Genomic DNA, 15,245 nt, shown 5'->3' on the forward strand with positions numbered 1-15,245 from the left:
GGATTGCTTGAGCCCAGGAGTTTCGGACCAGCCTGGGCAAGTGAGATCCCATCTCTACAAAAAATTTTAAAATTAGCAAGGCATAGTGGCACTCGCCTGTAATCCCAGCTACTCAGGAGGCTGAAGTGGGAGGATCATTTGAGTCCAGGGGGTCAAGGCTGCGGTGAGCTGGAACTCCAGCCTGGGCAACACAGCAGGACCTTGTCTCAAAAAACCAGTAGCAGTAAGTGCTATGAAGAAAATGCAAGGTAAAGGGGCAAAGAGCACTTGCTCCTACACTCCAGCTTTTCTCTATAGTTGCGATCTATAGTCCTCAGATTCCCAAATGAGGAACCATGTTTCTCACTTTAGAGAAATAATAAAGTACTACTTGTTCTTGTTTCTCCAAGAAGTTTCAAAGGATAGCCATTTGGGCTGTTTAGGGAATATGTAAACAAAAAACAAGAAAGTGACTGAAGGCCAGGCACAGTGGCTCACACCTCTAATCTCAGCACTTTGGGAGGCCAAGGCAGGTGGATCACTTGAGGTCAGGAGTTTGAGACCAGCCTAACCAACATGGCGAAACCCCATCTCTACTAAAAATACAAAAAATAGCCAGGCGTGGTGGCACACACCCATAATTCCAGCAACTTGGGAGGCTGAGGCAGGAGAATCGCTTGAACCCGGGAGGCAGAGGTTGCAGTGAGCTGAGATCACGCCATTGTATTCCAGCCTGGGCAACAAGAGCAAAACTCCATCTCAAAAAAAAAAAAACAAAGTGACTGAAAATGAGAAATGATGAGGCAAAAGGAGGCTGCTTCAACTCACCAATTTATTTGCCGATAATTATTTTATTGATACTTTTTTGATTGTTACAATGGGAAAGTAAGGTGTCAAGGATATAGAAAGGAAGGGCATGCATATGAGGGAACACAGTATCATTTTAGATCTTAGAAAGCAATGAGCATCTGATAAGTCTTTGGGGAAATAGGAAAGGAGGAAAATCTAATAAAGACGAAGATCAGCAAAAGAAAAACAGAGGCTACAAAATGCAGTTATCTACCTGGAATTATAAGAGAGGGGCTAAATGTAGTCATCTCCTCTTTTTGGAGATCAGAAGGTCTCTGGGAAAAGAGAAGAACCAATTATTCAGAAAATAACTAGGGTCACAGAATGAACAAGTGGAATTAGAGAGCCAGTGATGGAAGTGAGGAAACAGCTGTGTAGGTTTTGACCGGTGAGCAGGTGGTGGTAATAGTATCACAGGGTTGCTACTTACTGAATCACTGCTACAACATGCAAGGAACTGTGCTAGACTTTACAGAATGATTCCTAATCATTGAAGCAACCCTCACAAGGTAGGCATTATTATCATCCCAGTTTCACAGAGGAGGACATCGAGGCTACCAAGTTAAGTAGCTTGTCCTGGTTTCACAGCCAGCAAGTGACAGGGTCAAGAGAGGGACCCACATCTGCCAGACGCTGAAGTCAGGATGTTTTCCACATTCCTACTTCCCCATATTACAAATTTCACAGAGGGTTTAGGTGAGAATGACTTGGAAGTTTACAAAGTCCCAGTGAGGGTTAAAGAACAACAAGGAGATTCAGATGTGAGCAGGATATTTATAAATGTCACAGGAAAATTATTGGATCCTGCCTCCCAGGATTTCTAGGGGATGGAAAGAAGACAGGGATTATGGTGGGAGGTGATTTTGATTGGAGGATTTCTTTGAGGGAGGGAACTGGCAGAAGGAGTCAGGCCCTACGGTGGCCCTAGGCAGAAATCCGGTAGTTGGGGTGGACCTGGGGCCTGACGTCGCAGACCATGCCAAGAAGCTGGGCCAGGACACGCTCTCGGTTTCTCTGCTGGGAGCTCTGCATGCCCTGCACCTGGCGCCTTGTAGCCTGCTCCACCTCAGCAGACAGGTTCCCCTGGGAGCCCATGGCCTGGGGGGTAGGGAGAGGGGTGGAAGAGAGAAAGGGAAAAGCAGAAACAGACAAGGGTCCAGGCATATGAGGGGAAAGATCCTGAAACAAAGCCTAGAAGAAAGGCCCTCTCAGAAACCACCCCCATCCCACAGAAATATCCCAACACCAAAGAGATCAACACAGTCCCCTTTCCCCTTAGACCTAACATGCAACTTCATCCTAAAACAGACCGTAATATCCCCACCACCTCACCATCCATGACCATAAAACTCTACCCTCCACCACAAATGTTAATCATACTCCACATAGATGTTATACTTTACACAGACTGTGGCATTCCGCCCACAAGCTCTATGTGGCCTTCAAAACTCCCAGACTCTCCTACATATCATCACAAAGTTTCACCAATGTTGTGGTCCCTGCCAGGGTCCCCTCAGCCTCAGCCCTCTGCCACCATATTTTCTTGTTGAGTCACCCTTACACACCTCACTAGATGCACCCACCAACTTGCAGTGGGGTCTCATCCCGACTCTGCCTCAACTCACCGCCTGCTGCTTGCTCTGGAATTCGTGCTCTCGCTCTCTGCGGTATTGCTCCACCTCCATCTGTGCCTCCTCCTTTGCCTGCTTCAGTCGCCGGGCCTTCCCTGGAGGCAGAAGAAAGGACAGTGGGTGGGGATGGACCCACACACACACAATGTAATAGCAGGAGTCAGTCCCTTCCAGAAAGTTATACAGCCATCTCTCAGCCAACCAGGTGCCAGATTCTAATATCCATCCATTTCCTCCCTCCTAACCAGCCTCCAGACCCTAGCTGTCTTCCCGCCAGCCTTGGGTTTTCCCAAAATGTTTGCTGTCCCCCACCCCCAATTTTCTTTCCAAACTCCTAAGGGAGGAAAGAGGAGACTCACTCTTTCTGGCATCTGCCACCTTCTCAGCTGCCCGCTTCTCAGCTTGCAGAAGCTGCTGGATACCCTGGGACTGACTGGCCATTTCTGTTGTTATGGCCGATGCTGTTTTGAATGCTGTCAAAGTACCAGATGGCTCCCACCCCCCACCGCTTACTTCTCCTCCTCCAGCTCGTTGCTGCAGTCCTCCACTACCCCTGGGTCTTAGTGCTCCCCTTCTCACTCAGCCTCCTGCACCAAGTGTCTCTCCCAATCTCATCCTCCTATTGATGACTGGTCCTCCTCTCCAGCACTTCTTGCTCAGGCAGTACCCAAAGGGGCCGCCTGGGGGCAGCAGAGACCAGGCCCAAAGCTGCGGGCTTACAACAGGTTAGCCATCCCAGTCGGAAAGATCTAGGGATGAGGCAGGGGCGGAGACGGGGGAGTACTGAGGTGAGAGAAGGAGAACTTGACTGGTGGTAACAGAGGAAGCATAAAGGGTTGTGAATGCGGTGAAAAGGTAAGGATGTCATCATGCAACCTGTGTTGGGAAAAGAGCATTCTGGGCTTAATTCTAAACTAACTCTCTACCTTTCTCTCTCTCCACCATCCCGCCCCCTCCCCTGCCTCCCGTTGTTAACATCTCCATCTTTTTCTACATATTTCTCAAGTCCAAATTTTTGCATCTCACTTGCCCCATCCTACGATAGTCTTCTTCCGTCTTTTGTCTGTATTTTTTCTTTTTTTTGATCTGCCCCTGTTGTTGGCCCACTGTGGTTTTTGTTTTTGTTTTCCATGTTTAATGTGATTTTTATCCTGTCTTTATCTCCCCTGTTTTCTCTGTCTTCTCATCTTTTCGTCCATCACTGAACCATCTCCTCTCTCTGCCAAGTTAGAGGAGGCGGGAAAAAACCTCCAAGTAACTCTCTTTTCTCCCTCCCCTCCCCTCGCCTCCTTTTCCTCGCCTCTAGTCCAGTCTTCTGGTTTCAGACGGCCCCTTTAACTTAAGTTCCCTAGTTTCCCCCGGGAGATCTGGCCAAGAACTACCCGGTCGGGGCGGAACGACATCCGGTAACGCCCCTCACAGTTCACTTCCGCCCTCCACCTGCGTCTCTGCTTGCGCCATTTCCTCCAGCCTGGAGTGTCTCCGCCCTTCCCGCCTCCCGTCTCCGAGCTTCTTAAACACAGGCCTTGGGCCTACAGCTCTGGGGGTACTTGGGGGGGCGGGGGCAGGTCTGATGAGTAACCCCTCCCCCCAGGTTCCAGAGGAAGAAGCCTCCACATCTGTCTGCCGGGTACATGATATTCAATTTCTAGATCATTATTGGAGATTATCTGTGACTTTTTAAAACTCAGATTTCTGCTGATAAAAATTTTCCCCATCCGGCCCTGTTGGGTTTTTTTAAAGTTCTTTGTTAAAAATTAAAAATTTACCTGGGCTCCTGAGCCTTAAACCAATTATTTACCCTTTTCTCGAATTTTACATTAAAAAAATTAAACCTCTGATCCTATCACCCCCCTCAAAAAAATTTTTTTTTTCAAATCTATCATCTGATAAAGGATCAGGGTTAGGTTAGGCCTCATCTCTTGCTGAAGATATTGAAAAAAAACGGAACCAAAGGGAGAAACAACAGGGGATGTCAGAGATGGAGGGAGAAGGACCAGCCAAGGCTGAAGTCCTGACTGCTGCCTTTTTTCCTTCCCCAGCCCAAGAGTTCCATGGCCTCCACTTCCCGCCGCCAACGCCGAGAACGTCGCTTTCGTCGTTACTTGTCTGCAGGACGGCTGGTCCGGGCCCAGGCCCTCCTCCAGCGACACCCAGGCCTCGATGTAGATGCTGGGCAGCCCCCACCACTGCACCGGGCCTGTGCCCGCCACGATGCCCCTGCCCTGTGCCTGCTGCTTCGGCTCGGGGCTGACCCTGCCCACCAGGACCGCCATGGGGACACGGCACTGCATGCTGCTGCCCGCCAGGGCCCAGATGGTGAGTCTGCTCAGTGGGGAACAAGGTCATAAGCAGCTGACCAGACCTGAAATGAAAGCCAACCAATAGTTGAGAAATAGGCTAGTTATTTGGTCATCAGGACCTAGGGAAGGAGTTAACCAAGTTGGCATGTGGCTGTCATTTGTGCCTTTACATTACTGAGCTACCATTGTCTGAAGAACCCAACATTCCCCAAAGAGCAACTGGTCTTCAAATTTCACATCTGTTTAGATTAGTAGCTACTTTGTTTCTTGACAGATTGTTTGCTGGTAGCCAAAAAGTAGCATAGAAGGTAGGCTCTGGAGTTAGATCGCCTGGATTCAAACCCCAGCTCCAAATCCCAGCTCCACACTTCATAGTTACGTATTCTTGGACAGGTTACTTGAGGCTTAGTTTGCCCATGTGTAAAAATTAAAATAATAACAACCTTTGCTATGTGCCAGACATTTCTCATAAAGTAACACATTTAATCCTCACAACAATCTTAGGAGGTGAGTACTGATATTATCCCCCATTTCCCAGCTGAGGAAACAGGGCATAGAGAAGTCATTTGCCAGAGTTACAGTTATTCACTGGTAGAGCAGAGATTATAACCCAGATGGACTAGATAGAGTGTCCATGCTTTTAACAGCTACATTGTCCTGTGTTATACATTATAGCATTGTACATTGATTGTGCCCATGTTCAGAGTACCCATGTTGTGCCATATATGTTTTGAGAATCAACTGACATAGTACATAATTAGAGTACCTGGCACACACGATAAGCACTTGGTATATGCTGGCGATTGTTGTTCCTGTTTCTCTGTTTTTTGTTTTTGTTTTTGTTTTTGTTTTTTATGAAGTTTCACTCTTCTTGCCCAGGCTGGAATGCAATGGTGCGATCCTGGCTCACTGCAACCTCCACCTCCCAGGTTCAAGTGATTCTCATGCCTCAGCCTCCCAAGTAGCTAGGATTACAGGCGCATGCCACCACGCCCAGCTAATTTTTATATTTTTAGAAGAGATGGGTTTTCGCCATGTTGGACAAGCTGATCTCGAATGCCTGACCTCAGGTGATCCACCAACCTCAGCCTCTCAAAGTGCTGGGATTACAGATGTGAGCCACCACACCTGGCCTTGTTCCTGTTTTTGTTATCAACAGGTCCATACTCCCTTAACCACAATTCTAAACTCAAAAACACTCTGAGAACCAACATTTTTCATCAGGCTGCCACCAAAATTCATTTGGTGACAGAAACCTAATCTGAACTAAAGTAAGATTATTATTTATTTTTATCCTACTGATGTCAATATTCATACATTTCCCTGCAGAAACACTCATGTGTTTGGTTCTTGGGGCTGCCTAGGCCCTCCTGGGCTACCTAATATAGAGTGAGTGTACTTTTAGGTCAGCCCTATCAAGTCCCAAAAACATTTGAATTCTGCAAAACCTTTGGCACTGAAGGATTCAAATGGGGAACCTGGTGATATTATAATAGTGGTGGAGGCCAGGTGCGGTGGGTCATGCCTGTAATCCCAGCACTTTGGGAGGCCGAGGCAGTCAGATCACGAGGTCAGGAGTTCGAGACCAGCCTGACCAACATAGTGAAACCCCATCTGTACTAAAAATACAAAAATTAGCCAGGCATGGTGGCACACACCTGTAGTCTCAGCTACTTGGGAGGCTGAGGCAGGAGAATCACTTGAACCCGGAAGACAGAGGTTGTGGTGAGCCGAGATTGCACTACTGCATTCCAACCTGGGCAACACAACAAGACTCCGTCTCAAAAAAAAAAAAAAAAGAGTGGTGGAAGCAGCTCTTTATAGTTAGAGCCCTGCTTACTAGAATAAAAGCTGAAACCTTCTTTCCCCATCTAGAGATTTCCTTCTGGAGTAAGAACATTACAGGAAAACCTCTAGATCCAGATGAACAACCCTAACATCCCCCAGCTCAAGTATAGACAGAAGGCCCCTCCCCCAAATGGTCAAAAAACCCCCTATTTAAAAATTTCCTTTAACGTACCTGAGATAGGCTAGCATATTCAGATTTGTTTCTTGTTGTTTTTACTTAAAACAGAGTAGGTTTACTGAGTGCAGGCATCTAAGTTGACAGCTCATATTGTAAGAGGCAGGACCCTGGAAGGCAAAAGAGCAGATTACCCCGAAGCAGACCTGCGTCCAGACCCCAGCTCTGCCATCAACAGGGACATGCAGCTTACCTCTGTGAGCCCAATTTGCCTCGCAAAAATGGGAGTTTTGTTTTTTGTTTTGTTTTGTTTTTTTGAGATGGAGTTTCCCTGTTGTTGCCCAGGCTAGAGTGCAATGGCACGATTTCAGCCCACCTCAACCTCTGCCTCCTGGGTTCAAGAGATTCTCCTGCCTCAGCCTCCCAAGTAGCTGGGATTACAGGCATGCACCATCACGCCCGGCTAATTTTGTATTTTTGGTAGAGACAGTTTCTCCGTGTTGGTCAGGCTGGTCTCAAACTCCCGACCTCAGGTGACCTGCCAGCCTAGCCTCCCAAAGTGCTGGGATTATAGGCGTGAGCCACCGCGCTCAGCCAAAATGCCCCTGATAGTGTGGTAGGGATTTCCTTTATTGTTTGTTTGCTTGTTTGTTTTGAGACAGGGTCTCATTCTGTCTCCCAGCCTGGAGTGCAGTGGTGCAATCATGGCTCACTGCAGCCTCTACCTCGTGGGCTCAAGCAGTCCTCCCACCTCAGCCTCCCTAGTAGCTGGGACTACAAGCACACACCACCATGCCCAGCTAATTGTTTGTATTTTTGGTAGAGACTGTTTTGCTATGTTATCCAGGCTGTTCTCCATCTCCTGAGTTCAAACAGTCTGCCCACCTCGGCTTCCCAAAGTGCCAGGACTAGAGGCGTGAGCCACCACACCCAACTCCATTGTATTGAATTTTAAGAAGCTGGTGAGACTGATATTATCCCATTTACAGATGAGGAAAGCAGGGCCCAAAAGGTTCGGGAACTTGTCTGAAATCTCACAGCTCTCAGGTCATTGTCTTCCAAAGGGGGACCCAAGCTCAGTGCCTTCACTCCCAGACCCTGGTGTCCTCTCTGGCCTTATTTACTCCTGGTCCTCTGCCAGCCCTGCCACCAGATGGCCTTCTAACTCCTTGGTTGAAAGGCCCATCTCATTCAGCTTCCAGCTTCCTTTTTCTTTTCCTTTTGAGACGGAGTCTTGCTTTGTCGCCCAGGCTGGAGTGCAGTGGCATGATCTTGGCTCACTACAACCTCTGCTTCCTGGGTTCAAGCGATTCTCCTGCTTCAGCCTCCCAAGTAGCTGAGATTACAGGCACACACCACCATGCCCAGCTAATTTTTTTATTTTTATTTATTAATTTTTAAATTTTTATTTGTTTATTTATTTTTGAGACGGAGTCTCCCTCTGTTCCCCAGGCTGGAGTGCAGTGGCAGTATCTTGACTCACTGCAACCTCCGCCTCCTGGGTTCAAGTGACTCTCCTTCCTCAGCCTCCTGAGTAGCTGGGACTACAGGAGCCTGCCACCATGCCCGGCTAACTTTTGTATTTTTAATAGAGATGGGGTTTCACCATGTTGGCCAGGCTAGTCTCGAACTCCTGACCTTAGACGATCCACCTGCCTCGGCCTCCCAAAGTGCTGGGATTACAGGCATGACCCACCATGCCCGACCTAATTTTTGTGTTTTTAGTAGAGATGGGGTTTCAACATGTTGGCCAGGCTGGTCTCGAACTCCTGACCTCAAGTGATCCGCCCACCTCAGCCTCCCAAAATGTTGGGATTATAGGCATGAGCCACCGTGCCCATCCCACAGAATGTTTTTTGGTTTTGTTTTTGTTTTCTGTTTTGTTTTGGTTTGTTTGAAAAGGAGTCTCATTCTGTCGCCCAGGCTGGAGTGCAGTGGCACAATCTCGGCTCACTGCAACCTCCACCTCCCAGGTTCAAGAGATTCTCCTGCCTCAGCCTCCCAAGTAGCTGGGACTATAGGCGTAGGGACTGTAGGCGTATGCCACCACGCCTGGCTAATTTTTTGTATTTTTAGTAGACACGGGGTTTCACCATGTTAGCCAGGATGGTCTCGATCTCTTGACCTTGTGATCTGCTCACCTCAGCCTCCCAAAGTGTTGGGATTACAGGCGTGAGCCACAGCGCCTGGCCAAAATGTTTTTATGTTTATTTTTCTTAGTATGAAACTCCAGCATATTAAAGAGCATTGAGAACGGTTGATCTGGTAAATCGCTATAAAGGCGGCATTTCTTTTTTTTTTTTTTTTTTTTTTTTGGCGAAGTGGGGGATGGAGTCTCATTCTGTCGCCCAAGCTGGAGTGCAGTAGTGTGATCTCGGCTCACTGCAAGCTCCGCTTCCCGGGTTCAAGCCATTCTCCTGCCTCAGCCTCCCAAGTAGCTGGGATTACAGGCGCCCGCCACCACACCCGGCTAATTTTTTGTATTTTTAGTAGAGACGGGGTTTCACTGTGTTGGCCAGGCCGGTCTCGAACTCCTGACCTCATGATCCCCCCGCCTCGGCCTCCCAAAATGCTGGGATTAGAGGCGTGAGCCACCGCGCCAGGCCTAAAGGGGGCATTTCTAATACTGGAGAAAGGTGAACTTTTTTTTTTTTTTTTCCGAGACAGAGTCTCCCTGTGTCACCCAGGCTGGAGTGCAATGGCGCAATCTCAGCTTGCTACAACCTCCGCCTCCCGGGTTCAAGCAATTCTCCTGCCTCAGCCTCCTGAGTAGCTGGGCACCTGCCATCATGCCCAGCTAATTTTTGTATTTTTGTAGAGATGGGGGTTTCACCGTGTTGGCCAGGCTGGTCTTAAACTCCTGTCCTGACCTGAGGTGATCCACCCACCTCAGCTTCCCAAAGTGCTGGGATTACAGGCATGAGCCACTGTGCCCGACCAGGTGAACTATTTTATAAATAATATTGGAACATTTGGCTCATCTAGGGAAAAACAAGAGTCCCACCTCACACCTAATCAAAAAGTAAATTCCAGCAGATTAAATACCTGAATATGACAGGAAGGTACACACCAAATTCATGGGACAGATGGCCTGGGGAGGAATGAAACTTGGAAGGCAGTATCACGGTAAACTACCTTTATCTGTGATGATTTTATTTCCTTAAAATAAATTATACTACAAACATGACAGTACATTAACAAACCCTGTGGTAGGAATGGGGTTGTGTATTGTATTATACTTTGTATTTTTGAGAGTTTTTTAATTTCTTTTTTGTTGTTGTTGAGACAGAGTCTCACTCTGTCACCCAGGCTGGAGTCCAGTCGCGCAATCTTGGCTCACTGCAACCTCTGCCTCCCGGGTTCAAGCAGTTCTCTGCCTCAGCCTCCCAAGTAGCTGAGATTACAGGCATCCGCCACCACATCAGGCTAATTTTTGTATTTTTAGTGGAGACGGGGTTTCACCATCTTGGCCAGACTGGTCTTGAACTCCTGACCTCATGATCCACCCACCTTGGGCTCCCAGAGTGCTGGGATTACAGGCATGAGCCACCGCGCCTGGCCGAGTTTTTTAATTTCTAAAAATAAAAATGAGTATACGTCTAAAGTAGTAGAAGAAAATGCAGAGAATGTTTTATAATCTTAAAATAGAGCCTTCCTAAGAGTGAAATGAAATAAAAAGTCAGGAAATAATATATTGATATAGATTTAACTACATGAAAATTTTAGGCCGGGTGTGGTAGCTCACACCTGTAATCCCACACTTTGGGATGCCAAGGTAGGCAGATCACTTGAGCCAGGAGTTCAAGACCAGCCTGAACAACACAGTGAGACCTGGTCTGTACAAAAAATACAAAATTAGCCAGGCGTGGTGGTACGTGGCTGTAGTCCTGTAGTCCCAGTTACTCAGGAGGCTGAGGTGGGAGGATCGCTTGAGCCCAGGTGGGGCAGAGTTTGCAGTGAGCAAGATCATGCCACTGCACTGCAGCCTGGGCAACAGGGCGAGACCTTGTCTCAAAAAGAAAAAAAAGTTTTTTTAAAGATAGATAGAAGAAAATGTTTGCAATATGTGTAACACATACAGTATATAGAACCCTCATATCAATATATATAATTTCCAAAGAAAAAGTGGATAAAGAATATGAGCAATTCATTCACAACAAATACGAATAGCCAAAAGACATGAAAAAAAAAAAACATTGTTAATAAAATAATTTTTTAATCTATCCAACTGGCAAAATTAAAAGGGTTGATGATATTCAATTTTGGTAAAGGAAGACATAGGCACACTTGTATATTGGCACAAACTTATTGAGAGCAGTTTGGCCAAATTGCGCATGTCCTTTGACACAGAAATTCCACTTATGAAAATCTACCCCCACAGAAAGACTGTAAGATACTCATGAGGCTGAACATTTTTTGAAACAAAGTCTATCGATATTGGGGTAAGGAGATTTGTTTTGTACACACAGTGGAACACTAATTATAAAGTCATCAAAAAGTATGAGGTAGACTGTATATATTCCTGTGGAAAAATATAAATGAGATGTTAAATGAAAGAAGCAAGTTGCCAAGCAATATTTGTAGTATGGTTACATATCTCCAAATAAATGTGTCATATGTATGCTTTTAGGTACACCAAGGTGGGACTGGAAGGGATCACAGTACACTGTCAATAGTTATCAAATTTGTTCGTCCTTCTTTAAAAAGAAAATTTCAACTTAATTATATCCCTTTCACATTAAAATGTCAAATAAAATTGGGGGAAAAGCCACCTACAGCCCCACCACCCACCCATAGGCTAGAATTTTTACATATTTTTTGCCAGTCTATTTTTTTTCTTTTTTTTTTTTTTTGAGATGGAGTCTCCCTCTGTTGCCCAGGCTGGAGTGCAGTGGCATGATCTCAGCTCACTGCAACCTCCGCCTTCCAGGTTCAAGTGATTCTCCTGACTCACCCTCCCGAGTAGCTGGGATTACAGGCACATGCTACCACGCCTGGCTAATTTTTGTATTTTTAGTAGAGACAGGGTTTCACCATGTTGGCCAGGCTGGTCTCGAACTCCTGACCTCAGGTGATCCACCCGCCTCAGCCTCGCAAAGTGCTGGGATTACAGGCCATGAGCCACCACGCCCGGCCTCTTTTTTTCCAACCATAGGATTTGGTCTCTTGTTTTAGACAGTTATTATCTGATCCTCTCTCTCTCTCTTTTTTTTTTTTTTTTTTTTTTTTGAGACAGAGTCTCGCCCTGTCACCCAGGCTGGAATGCAGAGGCGCGATCTCGGCTCACTGCAACCTCCGCCTCCCAGGTTCAAGCAGTTCTCTGCCTCAGCCTCCCAAGTAGCTGGGATTACAGGCGCCAGCCACCACGCCTGGCTAATTTTATATATAATATAAAATATAATTATATATATATTTTGTTTGTTTGTTTGTTTGTTTTAGTAAAGACAGGTTTTCACCATCTTGGCCAGGCTGGTATTGAACTCCTGACCTTGTGATCCACCCCCCCCGCCCCCCCCCCAGCCTTCCAAAGTGCTGGGATTACAGGCGTGAGCCACCATGCCTGGCCACATCTGATCCTCTCTACAGTTTTGTAGCCAGCTTTTTTCAAACACATGCCTCAGTTGTAGTGGCTGTTTAATATTATGTTTTTATAGTTGGAGGCCCTACTCCTTAAAACCTATGAATGTAAACCTCCCATGCAAGCCTGAGCACTCACCATGCTCACCCCTGCAGTGAGCTCAGGTGGGGAACATGCGAATGAGAGACAGGACCAGGTACTTTCTGGGTGGGACAAGTTGAGAGGGTCTGTGACAGGTCACAGCAGCACTAGGGAGAAGTGCCCCCCCCCCACCAACCCTGATGTGATTTGGGTAGGGATGGTGGGCCTTCGCCAGCCACACCTGGGCCATTCTGTCTTCTTGCCTTCCTGGCCTTGCCTTCCCCTATTCCAGCTTTCTGCCAGGTAAACAGTACTTTCCAGCACTACCAAATAAAGATTTAAGGACTGCTAGCCCATTTCCTCTTACCCCGGGGAAAGAAAGTAGGTCCACAGGAAGGAAGGCTGCTTCCCTCCCCTTCTTCTATCCCCCAAGTGAAAGAGGTGGTTGGCGGCCACAGCAGGTGGGCCTGGCCAGGGTGCCTGGGTTGGCAGTGAAGGAAGTAGCATGGCACTCAGCTAACCTTGGGCCAGATGCAGCAAGGTTGGGACTGAAGAAAAGGGGAGTTCAGGAACGTCGGTTCCTCTCCTGTTTTCTCTCAGCCCATGGGTGAGACCCTCTGTCACACTCCACTCCCTTTCCCCTGCCCTAGGTCAGCAGTCATTTGGAAAGAGCTTGCTCTGCCGCCGGCCATAGTTGTTGCCGGTTCACCTCCCCACCCCTCTCCCATCATCCCCTGGTAAGGCTGGCTGAGAGAAATTCCCCTGAAAACATTTATTTTACTCAGTTTATTGATAAGTGATAATAAAAGATAAGTATTACATATTTGTGTATTTATTAATGGCCCAGAGTAGAGCGTTCAGATATTTTCCCAGTCTGACATATGGTTTCAGGTGAGAAAATAAGGGATTTATATAGTGACAATATTTTTAAGTGAAAAGTGGAATACATAGTCAAAGAATTTGGGCACTGCCTTGGTGGCTGGAGGCAGGTCAGAAAATGTCAGTTGGCATGGTAGAACTTCTAGGACGCTGAAATAGTTTGTGGAGACACAAATAAGAATTTTTTTTTTTTTTTTTTTTTGAGACGGAGTCTTGCTCTGTCGCCTAGGCTGGAGTGCAGTGGCGCGATCTCGGCTTACTTACAAGCTCCACCTCCCGGGTTCACATCATTGTCCTGCCTCAGCCTGCCGAGTAGCTGGGACTGCAGGCGCCCGCCACCACGCCTGGCTAATTTTTTGTATTTTTTAGTAGAGATGGGATTTCACCGTGTTAGCCAGGATGGTCTTGATCTCCTGACCTCGTGATCCGCCCGCCTCGGACTCCCAAAGTGCTGGGATTACAGACGTGTGCCACCGCGCCTGGCCGAGAATATTTTAAACTACCACACTTACCATGCATGTGGTAAACTATCAGTCTGTATTTATCAGTGATGGTTATTTCCTAATACCCAGGAGGCATCCATGTGAGCCACCCTTCCATTGCTTTAAGACCAAGGGAGTGAGTGACCAGCAGGATTCAAGATGGCAGCTCTGCCGAGGAGTGGGAGTCCCAGCTAACTTCTGCTCCCTGCTCTCCCACCAACAGCCTACACCGATTTCTTCCTCCCGCTGCTAAGCCGCTGTCCCTCCGCCATGGGAATAAAGAATAAGGATGGGGAGACCCCTGGCCAAATTTTGGGCTGGGGACCCCCCTGGGATTCTGCTGAAGAGGAGGAAGAAGATGATGCCTCCAAGGAGCAGGAATGGAGACAGAAGCTCCAGGGTGAGCTGGAGGACGAGTGGCAGGAAGTCATGGGGAGGTATGAAGGTGAGAAGTCCACTGCTATCCACAGCTGCCCTTCCCCACTGGCTGCTTTCCATCTGCATGAATGCGTCACACTAGGCTCCTCTGCCCCCTCTGTGCTTCCCTGCTTCTTGGGGCCCATCACCTTCTCACAGCCTCTCTCCAACTACCCCCATCCCACCCTCCCAAACAGGTGATGCCTCCCATGAAACCCAGGAACCTGAGTCCTTCTCAGCCTGGTCAGATCGCCTGGCCCGGGAACATGCCCAGAAGTGCCAGCAGCAGCAGCGAGAAGCAGAGGGATCCTGTCGACCCCCACGGGCTGAGGGCTCCAGCCAGAGCTGGCGACAGCAGGAGGAGGAGCAGCGGCTCTTCAGGGAGCGAGCCCGGGCCAAGGAGGAAGAGCTGCGTGAGAGCCGAGCCAGGAGGGCGCAGGAGGCTCTAGGGGACCGAGAACCCAAGCCAACCAGGGCCGGGCCCAGGGAAGAGCACCCCAGAGGAGCGGGGAGGGGCAGCCTCTGGCGATTTGGTGATGTGCCCTGGCCCTGCCCTGGGGGAGGGGACCCAGAGGCCATGGCTGCAGCCCTGGTGGCCAGGGGCCCCCCTTTGGAGGAACAGGGGGCTCTGAGGAGGTACTTGAGGGTCCAGCAGGTCCGCTGGCACCCTGACCGCTTCCTGCAACGATTCCGAAGCCAGATTGAGACCTGGGAGCTGGGCCGTGTGATGGGAGCAGTGACAGCCCTTTCTCAGGCCCTGAATCGCCATGCAGAGGCCCTCAAGTGACCCTAGGGAAGAAGCAAGAAACTTCGGGGCTGCAGCCTCAGGATGAGGCAGAAGGAAGGGTAAGGGAAAGGATGGGGACCACAAGGAAGAGCCAGGTGCTGCTCAGCAGAGGATATGGGTGGGAGCGAAAGTTGTAACAAGTGGGGGTGGGGGGTGCGGGCCGCCACCACTGCTCCTTGACTCTGCCGTTTCCTAATAAGACCTGGTTCCACATCTCACTCCCAGTGTCTCCTCTGTCTTTTTCCATTGCTGTGGTTTTCATCACCCATGACATCTCCTTTCCCGCCCCGCCTGCT

General features: G+C 48.4%; 2 protein-coding genes across 4 annotated transcripts; one reads left to right on the forward strand and one right to left on the reverse strand.

Moving 5' to 3' along the window:
* Window positions 1-797: 797 nt before the first annotated feature.
* Window positions 798-3,204, reverse strand: ATP6V1G2 (ATPase H+ transporting V1 subunit G2). The gene is made up of 3 exons (XM_004043641.5): window positions 2,819-3,204; window positions 2,454-2,554; window positions 798-1,926 (listed from the first exon to the last, which is right to left on the reverse strand). Exons 1-3 carry the CDS (start codon window positions 2,898-2,900, stop codon window positions 1,753-1,755), a joined length of 357 nt encoding a protein of 118 aa, XP_004043689.1. The 5' UTR covers window positions 2,901-3,204; the 3' UTR covers window positions 798-1,752.
* Window positions 3,193-15,167, forward strand: NFKBIL1 (NFKB inhibitor like 1). Of its 3 annotated transcripts, none has more exons than XM_004043639.5 (4): window positions 3,193-3,314; window positions 4,502-4,778; window positions 13,969-14,190; window positions 14,360-15,167. In XM_004043639.5, exons 2-4 carry the CDS (start codon window positions 4,514-4,516, stop codon window positions 14,947-14,949), a joined length of 1,077 nt encoding a protein of 358 aa, XP_004043687.1. In that variant the 5' UTR covers window positions 3,193-3,314; window positions 4,502-4,513; the 3' UTR covers window positions 14,950-15,167. The 3 variants fall into 3 exon arrangements, with proteins under 3 accessions (XP_004043687.1, XP_004043686.1, XP_004043685.1); XM_004043638.4 differs by lacking the exon at window positions 3,193-3,314 and adding an exon at window positions 3,909-4,089 and having other exon boundaries at window positions 13,969-14,145; XM_004043637.5 differs by lacking the exon at window positions 3,193-3,314 and adding an exon at window positions 3,916-4,089.
* The last annotated feature ends 78 nt before the right edge of the window (window positions 15,168-15,245 follow it).

The sequence above is a fragment of the Gorilla gorilla genome, chromosome 5, assembly GCF_029281585.2.
Source record: "Gorilla gorilla gorilla isolate KB3781 chromosome 5, NHGRI_mGorGor1-v2.1_pri, whole genome shotgun sequence".
In the NCBI taxonomy this organism is placed as follows: domain Eukaryota; kingdom Metazoa; phylum Chordata; class Mammalia; order Primates; family Hominidae; genus Gorilla; species Gorilla gorilla.

Excerpts from the sequence above, each read along its gene's own strand:
- ATP6V1G2 (XM_004043641.5), bottom strand. The coding sequence starts at position 2,900 with ATGGCCAGTCAGTCCCAGGGTATCCAGCAGCTTCTGCAAGCTGAGAAG. Across the intron at positions 2,555-2,818 it reads GGTGGCAGATGCCAGAAAGA|GGAAGGCCCGGCGACTGAAG; the intron begins GTGAGTCTCCTC and ends TTCTGCCTCCAG. Across the intron at positions 1,927-2,453 it reads TCCAGAGCAAGCAGCAGGCG|GCCATGGGCTCCCAGGGGAA; the intron begins GTGAGTTGAGGC and ends CCTACCCCCCAG.
- NFKBIL1 (XM_004043637.5), top strand. The coding sequence starts at position 4,033 with ATGAGTAACCCCTCCCCCCAGGTTCCAGAGGAAGAAGCCTCCACATCT. Across the intron at positions 4,090-4,501 it reads CCTCCACATCTGTCTGCCGG|CCCAAGAGTTCCATGGCCTC; the intron begins GTACATGATATT and ends TTCCTTCCCCAG. Across the intron at positions 4,779-13,968 it reads TGCCCGCCAGGGCCCAGATG|CCTACACCGATTTCTTCCTC; the intron begins GTGAGTCTGCTC and ends TCCCACCAACAG.